Source organism: Rosa rugosa, chromosome 1 (genome assembly GCF_958449725.1).
Source record: "Rosa rugosa chromosome 1, drRosRugo1.1, whole genome shotgun sequence".
In the NCBI taxonomy this organism is placed as follows: Eukaryota; Viridiplantae; Streptophyta; class Magnoliopsida; order Rosales; family Rosaceae; genus Rosa; species Rosa rugosa.
Window position 1 is genome coordinate 61,507,062 of NC_084820.1, and position 18,361 is coordinate 61,525,422.

Genomic DNA, 18,361 nt, shown 5'->3' on the forward strand with positions numbered 1-18,361 from the left:
TAGTTGGTGAACAACTAGGCATGGGGCCATATACGACGATTCCAACGTTCACTTGGTCCAAAACAAAAAGGTCTGAACTTTCCCGATTCGATTAACCCAAAAGACGACTCGGTCCAGCGAAGCTTCTCTTATTTACGCGTCAACCAATTCTTACTTGTTCCCCCTTTCCTCCTCAACCCTCAAAATTAGGGCTTCCTTGATCTTCCCCCTTTTTTCTTCCACCACGAAACGAATCTCATTCCCTAATTCCAATCGTACCCAAGTACCTTGCTTTGATTTGGGGGGTTCTTCTTCTTCTTCAATTTTTGGGGAAGAAGAAATTAGGCGAGGAACGATTCGATTGGACTGGCTTCAATCATGGATCTCAATTTCACCAAATCCCAAGCCCCTCTAGTCCTTTTCACCGTCTTCATCATCCTCTGCTCCTTCCCCACCGTCCGATCCGACCCCATCATCAAAATGCCCACCGACGCCTGCCCCGGCTCGTCTCTGTCACGGTCCCCGGCCGTGTGCCCCGTCAATTGCTTCCGGCCCGACCCGGTCTGCGGCGTCGACGGCGTCACGTACTGGTGCGGGTGCCCGGATGCGCAGTGCGCCGGGGTCAAGGTCGCCAAGTTAGGGTTTTGCGAGGTGGGGAGTGCCGGTTCTGCCCCTCAGGCCTTGCTCTTGGTTCACATTGTCTGGCTCATCGTCCTCGGCTTTTCGGTCTTGTTCGGCCTTTTCTGATTTCATTGTGTATTGTTTTATTGATTGAATTTGGGGATTTAATGGCAGCAGCTCTCTAGCAGAGTTCTTGACTACATTGCGGATTTCGGATTTTCGGCAGCTGCCGCTGGGGAATTTCGTCGAACACTTGATGTGCATTCTGTGTAGCTAGCTCACCATTTGTGTAGGAGATACATTTGTTGTAATTGGGTTCTGTTAACATTTTCATAGGGAGGGTTATTGGGAAGAACCCATGAGAAGTTGAAAAATTATTTGGTGTCATGATACATGTAGAGTAGATAGGTTATGATGATGATTCTGTAAGTGTTTGTTATAGATAGCATTGTGAATTTTTTTTCCCCAAATGACTTTATTCATTGTATTGATTGATTCTGTCTCTCTGCAAGTTTTATGAACATGATTCTAGTAAGATGATGCTTGGAGTTCTCTAAATTCTAAGTTAAACACTTCCATGCTTCCTGAATCAGAAAGAAAACAACACCACATTCTAATTTCGGCGATAAATTTCCTTAGATGTTGCCAGAGGTTTCAACTTTGATCTACCAAATTTGGGAAAACAAGAGTATGTATAAGCAAGAAAAAAGAGAAGAGAAATGCTTGTGATAAACTGATATGTTGGTGGTTGCTGGCAATGTTGCAATGTGAGCTGTTGCACCCACACAACAAGTAGTTGGTACTTGCAGGCTTGTGACCCTTCAATGATTTATGCTCTTCTTTACAGTTTACGTACAAGCGAACATAATGTTTCTGTACTAATAATTAAAACATATAGTTTCGAGCAGGCTATGGAGTTTGTTCAATTTTGCCAGACAAGTCTGAACTTAGTTGTAAGGAAGAATTGTGAATACGCATACTCGTGGTTGAAACCCGAAAGAGTTATGTATTTCAAATATTTGTACAATCTGTCAAGGATGTACCCTGAAACAGAAGGAAATCAAGTGGATCTGAAGGGCTTTTTCTCGAACTAGAGGATTGAAGGGCTTTCATTGAACTAGTACAAATATCCTGTATAAACAAGCAGGGTGACAAAGGTCTGTCATTCAACGTTGGTATCAGATGGTGAAGAACTTTTGAAAGGATTTGGATTTCGACACCAGTTTACAGTGGTTGCAAAAAACCACAAATGCTATAATGAAACTCAAGAAATCCTTGCTTGTCATCCATTGCAACCTCATCTGTTGCATGAGAAAATAGAGGGAAAGATTTGAAGGACCTCATCTTCAACATCGTGTTTACATCAATTCTCTCTGAATCCATTTTTCTAGGTTGAGAACTTGAGATGGGGTTGAGTTTGCTATACAGCCAAGGATCCCTCGACTACATCATTTGTCATTTCAAATTTAGTCATATTCTTCTCTTTTAGGTTTTAGAGAAAAAGAGGGCCATTTCACTAAGATTTCTTTTTCTTTTTCTTTTTTTTGGCTCATTTTAAAGAATCGCTTGTGATACCCACTTTTTTATCACATATTGATATCTCGACCATTTAGCTTTTAGGTATTCATGAGTAAATCACTTTTATAAATTTTCTGGCTAAATTGAAAATTATGAATTCATTACCATGATTTACTAATATGAACATGAATATTTCAGATGTGCAAGATTAGTCCGTCCATTGACTCGATCTAATTTGATACCTAATGATTATTAATTTGGCTGAAAATTTGCATAAGTAATCTACTTATATAGAGACCTAAAAATTAAACGGTCGAGATGCTGATATATGATAAAAAAAAAAAGGGTTATTATCACAAATGGTACCTGAACTATACCTCAATTTTATCGATGGTACCTGAACTTCAATTTTGATCACAACCAGTACCTGAACTTTTCGATTTCATTTTAAATGGTACCTAGAGCCACCTCCAGTCACTATTCCAACTAAAAATGGCATGTAAAGGCAATCATAGTGATGATCTTTGATGATTTCAAGGGTTGCAATCATATATAGTGATGATTTTTTTGGTAATAGACTTGCCTTGAACTTTTTTTAAATTTTTTTATATTTTAGATTTGGCTTTTTTGGCCGGAATAGTGACCGAATGTGGCCTTAGGTACCATTTAAAATGAAATCGAAAAGTTCGGGTACTGGTTGTGATCAAAATTGAAGTTTAGGTACCATCGATAAGATTGAGATATAGTTCAGGTACCATTTGTGATAATAACCCAAAAAAAAAATTAAAAATAAAGGTGAGTAGCACAAACCATTCCTTAAAATAACCAAAAAAAAAAGAGAAAAAGAATCCCTCACACCCTTCTAATTTTATCTATATTAAAACAATGAAAATCTATATTATGCAGAAAATTGAAAGGTAACCAACCATCATGTCGAGTCATCATCAACCAAATATAATGGATTAATATATACATCGTTTATAAAAGAGTATAATATACTTTCATGACATCTAATTTGCTAGACATGGATGTGCAGACTCGTCCCCGGACTTGGACAAAACAAAGTGCCAAAGTACATATTCATAAGTTCATAACATAGAAAATTGCTTGTGGTTAAATAGCCTCACTGGTCAGGGGTTACTTCTGAGTATCAGTACTTCTCAAGCGATCCAAGACATACTTTTCGCCTGTTAAGTACTCGACCAGGCCTTCAAAAATCATCGGAAAGAAACAGTAATCACCACACATGCCGAAACACAGCCAAGACTTGAAGCAAACTCACAAGTATTTTAAGAGATAAAGATCCTTAATCACACATCTTAATCCTGCCAAATTGGATGATATTCCTATGTTTTCAAAAGAATTTATTCTAATAAGGGTATTTCAATTATGACGTACCATTGGTATAGTTTCGACAATCATGATGGCCAACCCTTAGATGAGTTTTCCAGACTTTGTTAAATTCACTAGCTTTATCGATGGCACCTGCTTTGGAAGATCCAACAAACCAGCATTTGGTTCTTGGAAGCTTCGATAACTTCCTGGTTAGAATAACTCCTAGCAGAAAATACAGAGCCCATTAAGAAACACAGAAATGAAAACAACTAAAAGAAATTTGAAACCCCAAGTTCAGTAGTGAAAGTGAATAAATGTACTCCAACCACAATTCTATGATTCTTGCCTTCCCAGCTTCACATTATATGTTAGTCATTCGCAAAAGGCAATGGCATGTGCAGATTTTTGCACGAAGATCATAAGTATGGTATGTCAAAAGTAGTTTCGATAAATGATTACGCAGCTCAAGACTTAAAGACACTACCAAGGATTCAATGATCTATTCCCTCAGGAGTAGTATATATAAAGAACCATGTCTAATATAATGGTTTGCATTGTATATCACAGTAACTCGAGCAAAAGTAGTTACGCTAAGGAATGAACTCTCTTTCTTGAACAATATTAAAGCATTATATGGATAGCACAGACTAAATGTAGTAGGTTCTGTATGCTGACCTGGTATTGCTTTACCAGATAGAACTGCAAGTGCTGCATATATGTTTTCAGGATCTTTAGGTTGAAAATCAAAAACCAAAGCCTGCAAAACAAGTCTCGATAAAATTGAAGTTCAAACTTTTCTACTGAAGGAAACACAATCTCACATATTGCAACCATGTTACAGAGACTGTCCAAAACTAAAGTCTCAAACTTTCAATTACAAAGCTTGATACTTGATTCCAGTCTGCGATTCCATATAGTAAAAAAAATCAGTAAATCAAATATCTTTGATTAAGGACCTCAAAGATTCAAGGACCAGGATGAGACAAAAGCCCAAAAGCTTATTTTGACATAAAGAAGAAGCAGTAGCAACTATATATAATCATGCACCACTAAAATTTTTGATACAAACCAATAAAGCAAAACCAAATTGTAGTTAACTAAACCAAAGAAGCCAGTTACTAAGAGAGTCCAAGTGAATCGAAATGGTGGGAATTGGAGGGAGGAGTACCTGAGAATGTGGTGGTGGTGAGGAGGGCTTAATGATGACCATGAAGTGCTGCAAATCCCAAAGATTGAGAGAGTAAGCAGTAGAGGTGAGGAGCTGGGCAGGTCCTTTTGCGGCTCTTAGAGGCACTGCTGCAACATACACCTCATCTCTATTACTGCTGACTGTTGGTTTCATAAGAAGAGATGACGCCATTTGCTTTGGGAAACAACTGAACCAACCGTTGGAGACGTCTAGCAGTTGAAGAATTCTTTCTACACTAAAACAGAACGGGTGGTATATGTGCTTCCACTGGTCTTTGACGGTTATGCCCCTAGCTACTCTTTTGTATGTATCGCACCACTCTCACGGTTTGGTTCTGCTTCTTTGCTCGAGTTGCTCTGTTTCTTTTGGATTTTGTGGTTTGATGCTTGGTTGGTTTCTGTAGTGGGAAAAAAAAAAGAGTTTTTAGTGGGATTTGGGCAGCAGACAGAATTTAGAGTGGAAGTTGAAGCAATAGGCCATGTGCGCCACAAAAATTTGGTTCGTCTCTTGGGATACTGCGTCCAAGGGACTCACAGGTACCACTTTTGTTCTGAAGCACAGAAGTTTGTATAATTTATTGAATCCATGATTTGAACCCTAGCCCAAAATAGTCAGCCCAAGAGCCTCCAAAGAGTAGTCCAACTCCAGAGCCCATCAAGCCCGCCTGATCTCAGCCCATCCTCCCAGACGACATGTCGTACACACAAGCCCAGCAGCTCCATCCATGCCGCCCTGATCTATGCCGCCGCGCCCTCCTGCCACTTCGGCCCAAACCGCACCACAGCACACGCCAACCTGAAGCACGCTGGTCCACCTCCTCACCCTCTGCCCACCATCAAAGCAGAACCCATGTCGTCGGCCTTGCATAGCTCAATCACGACGCCGATCGAGATGCGACCAGAAAAAAAAAAAAAACCAAGCCTAGGCTTTTTGCGACTACATCGAGCACAACCATCCAAGGAAACCCTTGAAACCATATTGGATCGAATACCCTTCCGGCAGTAGACCCTAAGACGTCAGCAAGGCCGGAGGCCATCACCCATCGGTCGCCGCCAGATGAGGTCGAATTCTCACAGAAGAAGAAAAACCTGTTTTTGGGTTTTTAGGGTTTCTCTCGAGGAAGAGAGAAACGTGGAGAATTGTTCTCTTCATACACAAGTAATCAATATGGTCATTTACAAATTGTCAATATACTAATCATATTAAATAGTAACCTTAATACAATAAAAAGTAGGATATTTCATGATTTTTGAGATTAAGGATATTTTAGGTATTTTGGGTTGTATATTTAGTAAATTATTAGAATGAGAAATTAAATGGGTGGTGTATTAAGTATGGAGTGTGTATTAAGTAATTAGAGATGTGTATTTAAAACTTTTCTAAATAAATTGCTTGAAGGAAAGACACCACACGGTGACTTTTTTTTTTTTTTTTTACGTTGAAACGGAGACACGGTGACTTTGATCCATATGCGGTTCATCATAGATCGTAGTATCGTACCCATCAAATTCTAAATAATAACATTCTCTTTTTAAAAGAATTATAAAATAAAAATGGCGAATTTCTTATAACTCAATATTTATAGTGAAACTCCCCATATATTTAATCTCTTTTTGCATATGAAATCTTCATTTGTAATTAGTTGAATTGAAAGTTCCAATATGTCACATGCAGCCTCAGGTTATTGTTTAAATGGGATGACTAGAAGCATCAACTGTCAAATGCCCCTGAACCCAAGAGACGATTCATTCCTTCAAAATCTGAAAGTAAACTGGTAAGGCAGTGCACTTGATTTGAGCTATTGGGGCAGATCAATTAGGAGAAGTATGAGTTAAGGTTACCGGTGCTTCAATAGGTTCTGTTAAGTTGCATTTTCCATTTCCCATAGGATCCTAGGTAAATGTGGAAATTGATCTTTATGGAAATTTGAATAGACTTCTTCTAAATAAGAGTAAAGTATCTAATTGTTAGTTTCATAGGTTACTAATGGTGCAGCATATATGCGATAGAATTCTTCATTTTCTTCATATGTCTAGCAACATTTGCTCACTACTTTTAGGCTGCAGAAATGACCAAGAGAAATATTCTTTAAGCCTTCTGTTGTTTTGCAGGGGAAGAGAGGGTTCTGAGATCACTCTCACAGTCTGAGTCCTTAGCTGATCTATCAAAAACAATACTTGAGGCAGCCATATTTAGTTTGTGCAACAGTTCTTATTCTCCCATTTTTGCCAAACCACAGCTAATCTCGTTCAGACAGACAAGCACTTCTCAACTTCATTTCAGTTGTTCCTCATGGCTGAAAAGTTAAATTCATGGTGTTGGCACTTCTCAACTTCATTTCAGTTGATCCTACTACGCCAATCTGCAATTCTTAGGTTGGCACCACCTGTACATTGAATTGGCACACGTTTGCTTGCTTTTCAACTCCATGGTGTTGGACACCAATTCCTTCAAACACTCTCGGCAAGCTGGATGCTCTCATGATCCTTAGCCTTCACGGTGAAGGCTTCACCCAAACCGTCTTAGTGGGAGTGTTTCCATCTCATATTTTCTCCCTCCCTTCGTTGCGCTACATATACCTTCACAACAACAAACTTACAGTAGTATTCCCTCTTCTCTACCTCCCAACCTCACCGTACTAGATTTGTCTTCCAACTCCCTCACTGGCAGCATTCCAGCCACGATCCAAAACTAACACATCTCAACGGGCTGAACCTCCAGAACTTCTGACTTGGTTACTGTTGGTGCTAAGGTGTGAATGTGTAGTGAGATAGAGTCCGTAATTTAGAGGTGAAGGAGACTACTTAACTTGTGAATGTTCCTTTCTGATTTTGGTTTGGGTTGGTTTATTTTCTATTTTGTTTTCAATTGGTTGGCTATTTGGATTTTTTTCGTTATGAAACTGAGAGCTTCATTTGATTTCTGTTAGTTGTTAGTTCGGTTAAAGAAAAAGCTTTTTTTTTTTTTTTGAGAAAACATTTTTTCATTCAGTTACCGAAACCATATATTTGGGGGGGACATAGAACAAATCCCCAAGAGAAGACAGTTATAGGTACTATGAGCCTATAGGAGCTCAACTATAACCGCAATACACCAATTTTCAAGGCTACTTAGACCAAATTTACTCGAGATTCTCAGTAAAATCTCGTAATCAACAGCATAAAAGATTATGTCTTCTTCGACACCATGTCTATAAAAAGCCAAGACCACGTGCAAGGATTGCATGTTAGCATATTGACAACAAGAGTAAACTGAACATAAACCTAATCGTCCCCGAGTATGACATCATAACCATGGCACCACAAATAAACCAACCCAAGCTCAAGAGAGTGGGGACTTACTAACCCTAACAAAAACTAAAACCCCAACAAAGAATAAATCCCAGCCGCCGCCCTCTCCTTCCTTTTTCCAAAGCTCTGACACCGGCCTAAGAGCAATCATCAGAGAACCAAGAATTGCCTAGCTGATCTTCTCATCTCCAGGCCAGCACCCCCCTCCACTCACCCAGCCATCAATCCTTTACCATAGGGCCTGACCATCACCAACATACCACTGTCCACATCCAAGGTGAATTGATCATCGACACTAATCACCACTCCACCAGCCATAGCCACCGTGCATCAAAATTAGAGAAGCCCAGCCGCTGAATCCTTGTCTCCCCGTCCACCATCGTGCTCCATGAACCGCCGCCATCACCAAACGGAAGCAAAAGAGATCCCACACGAGACCACCCCCAAAGCAAATATGTCCCCGCCCGGCTGCAACTACCATACTTCGACTAGGCACTAGGACATATAACAACAAAGAAACCCAAAGTTTTTACTCCGACTTTCTTGGAGCTAAAACCCTATTCCCGACTCACTATAGAACTCCAAAAGAGAAAGCAATTGATAGTTGTTATACTATTCACAGCAAAGCGGACTATCTAATTAGTAAATTACGAAAGAGACAACCAGACTTGAAGTTAATGAAAAGGTTTTGAAGGCCCAAGAACACAATGCACAGTTTAGGTTGTCCAATACTCCAATCGGTAAACTATAACTAAAATTCTATGGAAATTAATTATTTCAAAAACAAAATTAGAAAGATCTTTTAATTATTTATAGTTATCTCGATGTGAGGTTGTTTTGATTTGTTCACTAAACATCACACTTCTAAACTCTTGGGTTAGAAGAGTCCCCCACCTGATGATGAGAGTGGGTAGCAAATCTTAATTTTTTTTTTTATTAAATAAACAACTCATATACAACAACTAGTATATTGTGAGTCGAACTCACAACCTCTCACTTATAAAGGGAAGACTTATGTCACTAAACCAAATGGTACTGGTCACAAATCTTAATCTTTTGAAATTGATATATGATGTAAATAAATACTGATTACTTTCCTACACTCACATGAAATATGTAAAAGTAATAGTATGAAGTGTTCACAAGAATTTATTACTTCCATTAAACATATTGAAAGTGCTTTTGACAGTCTTAAACTCACCTTCAAATGGTCTCTTAATGAAGTAGAGTATATGGAGACATAGAGTGAACTTTTAATGTGTATAAGAGTATATGGAGTTACTTGTGTCTAAGCAATGAAGTAATCACATTCAAACGCAAGGGTTTTCCGAAGAACACTCATATTTGTAGGTAATACATCTGTCACATGATAAGAGTTTATGCAAGTAAATAACACATAAATTTGAACATGTCTCATTATTCTGATCTGTAGAATCGCTGTAAATCCATATGTAATTAGGATTCTTATTTAATTATGATATCTTATAATTATAGAAAATCCTGTAATTATGGAAAGATTGTTTCCTATTAGAGTTAGACTACTCCTTTGTACTTATATATATACCCTCATTGTGGGATGAATATTATCATCGAATTAACCCTGAATTGAAGTATTCTTTTCTACTTGGTATCAGAGCAGGTTCAATCCTTTGAACTTGCACTGCATCCTTTGAATCCTAAATCCCGAAGAACACCACAAACCGCTGCGTACCACCACCGTTGAAATCAAACCATCCTTGAATTTCAAACCACCATCACCCTACCTTTTTTCGGAAAAAGAAGAGAAAAAAAAAACATTCATATCCATCTTGAAACCCTAGAAAATCCAATCCTGCGAAAATCATAAATTCCTCAATGGTGCAATTAGAGAAACAGGCTATGGGGCATTCGGTAACTACTGAATTTTCTGTTATGGCTCAACGCAAACAGGGTCCTCCTCCAGGCTTCTCAAGACCTTCTCCACGCCGTCCTCTAGGTAAACCAAATCCATATGCAAACAAAAAGTGCATTATCTGTGGGGAATTAGGTCATAGCAAGGAGCAGTGCTATGAAGTGATTGGTTACCCTGATTGGTGGGACTTCACCAAGAAACCGCGAAAAAATCTAGGCAAGGCCGTTGTTGCTACTACAGAGGAAGTTTACCTAGACAATGCCTCCGCTAATGTAGCGCAGTCAGGTTTGAAGGGTAAGATTACTTTTAATAGTACATGGATAATTGATACAGGTGCATCTGACCATATGACCAATGACCCTAGTCTTGTGAAAAACCTTAGCCGTTCCCCTCAAAATGTTGTCTCTACTGCTGATGGTACTCCAACTCTAGTCACCGGAGAAGGTTCTATTGCTTTATCTGATACCTTAACCCTTGAATCTGTCTTAGTTGTTCCATCACTAGCTTATAATCTCCTGTCTGTTGGTCAAATTATTTTAGCTCTTGCATGTATTATGACCTTCTATCCGTCTTTCTATGTGTTTCAGGACATTCTGACTCGGCAGATTCTTAGTTATGGTGTTAGAAGGGGGAAATTATACTACCTGGATCTGACAGAGACTGGAGAGAAACATAAGCATCTTTTGGGACAAGCTAATCAGATCAACGGGGTAGAGAATGTGAAGGAAGTTGTATGGTTATGGCATCGCCGTTTAGGTCATCTATCTTTTAGTTATCTTAAGAAGCTGCAACCTCATTTGTTTTCAGTTGTCAGTGATTTGGATTTCCATTATGACATTTGTGAACTGGTCAAGAGTCACCGTAGTTCATATTCACCAAGTCTTAATAAAAGTCTTGTTCCTTTTATGAAGATTCACTCTGATGTCTGGGGTCCTGCGAAAATTCATTCTCTTTCTAGAGCTCGGTATTTTGTAACGTTTATTGATGATTGCACTCGCATGACATGGGTGTCATTACTAAAGAATAAGAGTGATGTATTTGGGATGTTTACCGAATTTCACAAAATGGTGGCAACTCAGTATCAACAATCCATCAGAGTGTTTCAGTCTGACAATGGTGGAGAGTTTGTGAATGGCCCTATGATTGAGTTTTGCCGGTCACATGGAATTCGTCATCAAACCTCCAATTCTTATACTCCTCAACATAATGGTTTAGCAGAACGGAAGAACAGGCAGTTGATGGAAGTTGTTCGTGCTTCCTTGTTTGGTATGAATGTAACTCGGTCCTATTGGGGAGAAGCAGTGAAATCAGCAGCATATCTTATCAACCATACTCCTTCACGGGTGATTGAATTTCATAATCCTCATCAGAAGCTTCATACACTTTTGACCATCCCTTCTATGCCTAATTTAGAGCCCCGAGTGTTTGGGTGCACAGCTTATGTTCATATTCCCAAGCCTCAAAGCAGCAAGCTTGATCCCCGTGCTCGTTAGTGTATATTTGTTGGTTATGCTGAATTCCAGAAGGGTTATCGATGTTATGATCCTTTTACTGGCACTATACATGTCTCTCTTGATGTTGCTTTTCGTGAATCCAAGCCTTATTATTCAGGGGGAGTTTCGGAGTCTTCCCTTGAGGGGGAGAGAGGTTGTGAAGGAAATCCTCGAGATTTATTTGAATTTGAAAAATTTGAAGAATTAGAAGCATTGGAATCGAGATTTGGAGTTGGAAATTCTCCAGCACCAGTTGACAATGAAACTGAAATTGGGACAGTAGGAAACAGAAAAGAAAAAGAATCTAGGGACATTGAATCTATTGGCGGTGGACTAGTGGGATCCCCAACTTACCAGGATAGATGCGGTGTAGAACCATCCCTTGAACCGAGCCGACATCATGATCTGTCGAACAAGACAGACGCATCACGCTAAGACGTCAGCTTGCATCCCCAAAGTGACAACGACATCAACTTGCATCCCCAAAGTGAGAACGACGTCAGCATGCATCCCCAAAGTGACAATGACGCTTCAATGCGTCTTGGAATATATGAAACGTCATAAGCTGACCAATTACCCATTGACCAGTCCAACTGTGATACACCCAATGAAGAGAATATAATTCATAGTTCTCATCTGTCAGAGTTTTTCCCCCTCTCTACATCATCAACTAAAGAATCCGCTGCGAATGTTCCTCCTCATGTACCTTTAATTTCGAATGAATTATCTGGGGTAGATAATATTGATTCTAGGAAATCACAGAGGGTTATCAAGGGTATTCCTAAGAAACAATATGAGTCAAACATCAAAGCCAAAGCTAAATATCCTGTAGCTAATTACATGTCTAACCATAGGTTGTCTGGGTCATATGCACTTGTTCTTGATCAATTATCTACTGTATCTATTCCTAGTAACGTGCGGGATGCATTTACGGATCCAAAATGGACAAAGGTGATGAATGAAGAATTAGAAGCACTTCAAAAGAATGCAACATGGGAGTTAGTACCTCTGCCGGCTGGAAGAAGATTGTAGGATGTCGTTGGGTGTTTATTGTGAAGCTTAATATCGATGGAACTATTGATAGATACAAGGTGAGGTTGGTTGCCAAGGGATATACACAACGCTATGGGATTGATTATGAGGAGACTTTTGCACCTGTAGCAAAGATCAATACTGTCCGGATTCTAATCTCACTTGCAGCAAACAAAGATTGGCCTTCACACCAGTTTGATGTGAAGAATGCGTTTCTTAATGGGAATTTGGAGGAAGAAGTATACATGGATGTGCCCCCAGGTGTTAAGAATCACCCAAGCGACGTTAGCAAGGTGTGTAAATTGAAGAAATCTTTGTATGGCCTGAAGCAATCTCCAAGAGCTTGGTTTGGAAGATTTTCAAAGTCCATGAAAGCCTTTGGGTACAGACAGAGCAATTCTGACCATACCCTATTTATCAAACGCAAGAATGGTAAGATTACAGCTCTTATTGTGTATGTTGATGACATGATTGTTACAGAGGATGATCCGAAAGAGATGAATGAATTGCAAAAGTATCTGTCAAAGGAGTTTGAAATGAAGGATCTGGGACAACTGAAGTATTTTCTGGGTATTGAAGTTGCAAGATCTAAGAAGAGGATTTTGCTTTCATAAAGGAAGTATGTCCTTGATTTACTTGCTGAAACGAGGATGCTGGACTGCAGACCAATGAAGACACCCATTGAGATGAATCACAGACTTGCTATTTATCCTGATCAAGTTCCAACTGATAAAGGGAGGTATCAACGTCTTATAGGAAGGTTGATTTATCTTTCACATACTAGACCAGATATTGCTTATGTTGTGAGTGTTGTTAGCCAGTTTATGCATTGTCCTAGTGAAGAGCATATGGATGTAGTCTTTCGTATTTTGAGGTACTTGAAGATGGCGCCAGGTAAAGGGTTACTCTTTGAGAAAAAAGATGAATTAGAAGTTGTTGGATATACAAATGAAGATTGGGTTGGTGATAAAACTTACAGACGTTCTACATCTGGGTACTTTACTTTTGTTGGAGGAAACCTTGTCACTTGGCGTAGCAAAAAGCATAAAGTCGTTGCCAGATCAAGTGCAAAAGCTGAATTTCAAGGTATGGCACGTGGAGTCTGTGAAATGTTATGGATCCGTAATGTCCTGAAAGACCTGGGTTACAAGCTTAAAAGGCCTATGGATTTGCATTGTGATCATACAGCTGCCATTGAGATTGCACATAATCCAGTTCAGCATGATAGAACAAAGCATGTGGAGGTTGACTGTCATTTTATTAAAGAAAATCTTGACAGAAAGGTTATTCGTTTTCCATTTGTAAACTCAGAGGAGCAATTAGCTGATGCTCTCACTAAAGGAGTGTCCAGTAAGATATTCGATAGCTCGATTGACAAGTTGGGCATGATAGACTTTTATGCACCAACTTGAGGGGGAGTGTAGAATCGCTGCAAATCCGTATGTAATTAGGATTCTTATTTAATTAGGATATCTTGTAATTATAGAAAATCCTGTAATTATGGAAAGATTGTTTCCTATTAGAGTTAGACCACTCCTTTGTACTTGTATATATACTCCCATTGTAGGATGAATATTATCATCGAATTAACCCTAATCGAATTGAAATATTCTTTTCTACATGATCATTATGGTGTAAGTGCGTGACTGAGGCGGCAACCAGTCCATTTCCTTTTGGTTTTAATCTTCCTCACTTTCAAACCATATATGACATCTTATTTAAGGTCCATAATCAAGAAACATGACATACCATTTTGTGTATTGCGAAGTTATATTGAGATAAATTAATTTTGAACGTTAATTTGTATAGGATTAAATTCAGTTTACCCCCCTGAGGTTTGGGGGTAACTTCATGTTAGTCCATGTGGTCTTAATTTAATCAGAAACACCCCTGAGCTTTCCAATTTAAGTCAGCCGTGTCCAAACCGTCCAAATTGGACATTAACTCTAACAATGGGCCCACTTTATGGGGTAAAATTGTCATTTGAAGACAAAAAAACTGGCGACAAAAAAAATCTATCTTCTTCTTCCTTCAATCCCACTCCGGGTCTCTCTCTCCTCTCTCTAACCTGTTCTGATCTTGATTCCCATTTCACCTCCCTCTAAACTCCCTCACCCAAAAACTCCAAACCCTAGAGTCCTATTCCCCAAACCCTTCTTCCTCTACATCAATCCCACAAACCCCAAAACCACAAGACCCATCTCTTCTCTCTAATCGGGTCCGATCAGTTTTGTGTCTCGCGGCGTGCGAGCTTTTTAGAGGGTCTGAATCTGTCCCCATCACTATGTCGATGTGGGTTCTAACAAGAAGCACATTCGCAGCCTCTCTCCGTAAGTTTTCGATCTTCTACTTGGTTTTGCAATTTTGACTGCCTTGAATTGCACCACTCATTGGCTTCGCAAAACCCGTTTATGAACAAACTAATCTCCTTCCATGACGAATTCTAGAGTTTATGCCAGCAGGTGCGCTGGGTTCGCTCCGAATTGACTGAATTCTCACCGGAAATGGGGTTTGTTGTTACACTTGAAGTTTAATTACTTTGAGGTTCAGACTATGAGGTACAGGAAGTTGAAGAGTTTATCTACTCACAATTTCGAGGCGGTTTTTCCTGGAGATTCAGTGGCCAAACTTGTTGTTGCAAATGGTGTCTTCAACTTCTTGAACTTATACGACACTTTATTGGTCTGGAGGCTTGTGTTGGCCGGTGGACCTCCGCGTACCCAATCCTCATCGACCATGCTCTCTCTTGTCTCAACAAGCGTGAATTCACTTTCAAGATCCATCTCATCATCTTCCTCGAAGATTTCTCCGGCTCGCACTTCACATCCGACCCAGATTCTCTTCTTGTTCTTCATTTTGTGTTCTTGGTTTTTTGTTTTCCTCATTTACTGTGTCTAATTTAGTGTTCTGTAGCCACCAGGTATGAAGGAAGTGTTGGTTTTGTGAGATGAATTTGATTATGTGATGGTTTTCTAGTGGCTGATTTGGTTTTGTAAAACGGGTTTAATTTTGTGATTGGTTTCAAAACGAGGGGAGAGTGATTATTGTGTGTTTTGCAGCTTTTGCCCTCTACTTACTGGTTCAGGTATCAAGGAAAAAGATAAGGGCTAAAAATGTAATTTAACTCTTCAGGTGGGTCCAAAATGTGAAAGTTAACGTCCACATCAGCATTTAACATTCAATTTGGACGGTTTGGACACGACTGACTGAAATTGAAAAGCTCAGGGGTGTTTCTGATTAAATTGAGACCACATGGACTAACATGAAGTTACCCCCAAACCTCAAGGAGGTAAACTGAATTTAATATCCATTTATATAAATAGGAGTATGCATGCTTACCATAACGCCAAATGTTGTTTACACATCTCTGCTCTAGGGTGGTATAATACAAGTGGGGAGAATTTATTTATCTCTTCATATTTTCCAAGTACCACATACGTTCTCCCAAGATTTGAAAGTTTCTTCCAGCTTCATGTGCTACAACATAATGGACTTCGCTTGAAAGGAATAGAAAGCACAAGAGATAATTAAGTTAATTAAAGAAGAAAAAATGATCAATATAGACATCTAGTACATCAAAATGCACATGACACAATGATCGATCTCTTATTAATTACTCAAATGCAACATTACATGATAATTTTCAATAAAACATACATGCACCTCAATACAATTCATGATCCAGCCTTATAACTCAGAAACCAAACCAAACCGCATACATCTTAGCAAAAGCTAAGCATACACGTACAGGTAGGTTCCATACACCCTTTTTTTTTTTTTTAACCTAGTTACTCTTTATTAAGTACTTATTAGACCCACTCAATAAAACACATTGGACTGGTCATCCTGGACAATAAACACAAAGCCACTATGATCCATTACATGACGGGCTTCATTATCATTACTCAGCTTTCTCTACTGGGACTTCAGTATCAACTTTCTCCTCCTCAGCAGCAGCTGACTTCTCTTCCTCAACTGCAGGCTTCTCTTCCTCCTTGACTACTGCGACCTCTTCCTTAGGCTCCTCAGCTGCCGATTCCAGCTCGGGTTCTGCTTCCGGTGCTGGCGCCACCGGAGGAGTAGTCTCAACAGACTGAACATCATCACCAGTACTGTTCTCTTTGGTCTCCTCCACAACGTCGACGACTGGTTCTTCTGGCTCCGGCTCTACCTTATCAGCCTGATCAGGAGTAGTTTCCTCTTCAGTAGTCTTCTCAACTGGTGCTTCTTCTGACGGGACAACTTCCTCTAGAGCCACCTCCTTTGTCACAACTTCAACTGGGGTTTCAGCTTCTGGAGCCGCAGCTGCTGGCTCATCCGAAGCCACCTCAGCAGCTGGCTCCTCCTCCGCCTTCACAGGCTCCGGTTCTACTTCAGCTGGTTCTGCTACTGTCACTACTTCAGTAGTAGCAGCAGTGGTAGTCTCTTGAGCGTTAGCTGGTTCCTCATGTTGATGAGTTGTGTTCTCTGCAGCGAAAGCGGTCTGTGCCGATTGAACCTGCACATACATAAAACTTTACCAAACGGAGTAACGGACCCTAAACACAAGACAAACAGATATACGTACAAAATAGTATAAAAGGATGAGGGAAACTGATTACCTCAACAGCGGCCATGGGGATTAATAGAGAAAAACTGAAATTGCACTAGAAAGAAGAAATGAAGAGCTTAGAGTAGGAGCGCTAAGAGAATGAAAATGGTTTGGGGTGAAGGAATGACGAATGGGATGGTTTAAATAGAGGTGGAGTTAAGAGGCCTCTCTCACTTTCAGGCCGATGAGAGGGTCCCACATCTAAGAGGTTGTGACTTGTGAGAGTGATGAGGGAGCTCGAGGAATCTTGGGATTTGACACCTCCTCATCGGATCACACTGCTTAATTGGCATGTTTAATGGAAAATTGGTAATAATGCTGAAAGAATAAAGTTTGGCTACTGGGTTAAACTAATAATAATAATAATAATATCTGTGAATATAGATTAATGGTGGCTGTAATTATCTTCGATCGGATTGGGGAGGGTCAAATAATGGAGGCCTAGGTCATTTTCTTTCTTTCTTTCTTTCTTTCTTTCTTTCAGCTAAGCCATCGATCATCACCATCATTTTCTTTTGAAGTTTTGGTTCTGTGTGCTCCTGTGCTTTGTGCAGTCAGACTTTAGGGGGTTACTTTTTTAAGGACAATTCTTAAGTTCACCCATTGAATGAACGAGCATAAATACTTCTATTGTCTATTAACATACTTTTACTTAATAAAGTTATAATCCAACGGTCCATATCTTAAATTAGCCTTTAAAGATCATCTCTGTAAAAAATTAATCAAATCAGAAATCGTTTAATTATCTAATTGAATCAAACAAATGGATAGTTCTAACAATATTTACTACTATTATGATGAGTCGTCCAGTCTATGTCTTCAATTTGATTGATTTTTTATAGAGTAAATCTTTGCATTACGTTATACAACATTAATGGTTAGATTAGAAAATTATAAAGTTATGGACAATTCTTAGGTTCACCCCTAGGGTGAACTAGCATATTCACCCTCATTGTCGATTAACATACTTTTACTTAATAAATTTATAATCAAACCATTCATGTTGTATAACATAATACAAAGATTAGCTCTGTAAAAAATCAATCAAATTGAAGACCTTTTAGTTATTCATTTCTATGAAATACATGGACGGTTCATCATAATAGTAATAAGTGTTGTTAGAACCATCCATTTGTTTGGTTCAATTAGATAATTAAACGATTTCCGATTCAATTGATTTTTTACAGAGATGATCTTTAAATGCTAATTTAAGATATGGACCGTTGGATTATAAATTTATTAAGTAAAAGTATGTTAATCAACAATGGGGGTGAATATGTTAGTTCACCCTAGGGGTGAACCTAAGAATTGTTCTAAAGTTATTATGGATTAATCGCAAGAGAGGGTGAATATGCTCATTAATTAACTCAAAGGGTGAACCTAAGAATTGTCCCATTTTCAACTATCTTCATTTATTAATTA

The 18,361-nt window shown here is 39.2% G+C and overlaps 3 protein-coding genes across 3 annotated transcripts; 1 reads left to right on the forward strand and 2 right to left on the reverse strand.

Moving 5' to 3' along the window:
- The first annotated feature begins 79 nt into the window (after positions 1-79).
- On the forward strand, positions 80-1,104 carry LOC133743822 (uncharacterized). The gene has a single exon (XM_062171863.1). The coding sequence runs from the start codon at positions 358-360 to the stop codon at positions 724-726; it is 369 nt and encodes a 122-aa protein (XP_062027847.1). The 5' UTR covers positions 80-357; the 3' UTR covers positions 727-1,104.
- A 1,958-nt stretch (positions 1,105-3,062) lies between these two features.
- LOC133743828 (uncharacterized) lies at positions 3,063-5,511 on the reverse strand. Its single transcript, XM_062171876.1, has 4 exons — positions 4,622-5,511; positions 4,129-4,210; positions 3,517-3,675; positions 3,063-3,326 (listed from the first exon to the last, which is right to left on the reverse strand). Exons 1-4 carry the CDS (start codon positions 4,811-4,813, stop codon positions 3,256-3,258), a joined length of 504 nt encoding a protein of 167 aa, XP_062027860.1. The 5' UTR covers positions 4,814-5,511; the 3' UTR covers positions 3,063-3,255.
- A 10,424-nt stretch (positions 5,512-15,935) lies between these two features.
- Positions 15,936-17,107, reverse strand: LOC133743836 (uncharacterized). The gene is made up of 2 exons (XM_062171888.1): positions 16,950-17,107; positions 15,936-16,846 (listed from the first exon to the last, which is right to left on the reverse strand). Exons 1-2 carry the CDS (start codon positions 16,962-16,964, stop codon positions 16,250-16,252), a joined length of 612 nt encoding a protein of 203 aa, XP_062027872.1. The 5' UTR covers positions 16,965-17,107; the 3' UTR covers positions 15,936-16,249.
- Positions 17,108-18,361: the final 1,254 nt, after the last annotated feature.

Bases quoted from the DNA above. Each gene is read 5' to 3' on its own strand.
- LOC133743822 (XM_062171863.1), top strand. From the start codon at position 358: ATGGATCTCAATTTCACCAAATCCCAAGCCCCTCTAGTCCTTTTCACC.
- LOC133743828 (XM_062171876.1), bottom strand. From the start codon at position 4,813: ATGGCGTCATCTCTTCTTATGAAACCAACAGTCAGCAGTAATAGAGAT. The intron at 3,676-4,128 runs GTCAGCATACAG...ATTTTCTGCTAG, and splicing joins ATCTGGTAAAGCAATACCAG to GAGTTATTCTAACCAGGAAG. The intron at 3,327-3,516 runs GTACGTCATAAT...TGATTTTTGAAG, and splicing joins TTGTCGAAACTATACCAATG to GCCTGGTCGAGTACTTAACA.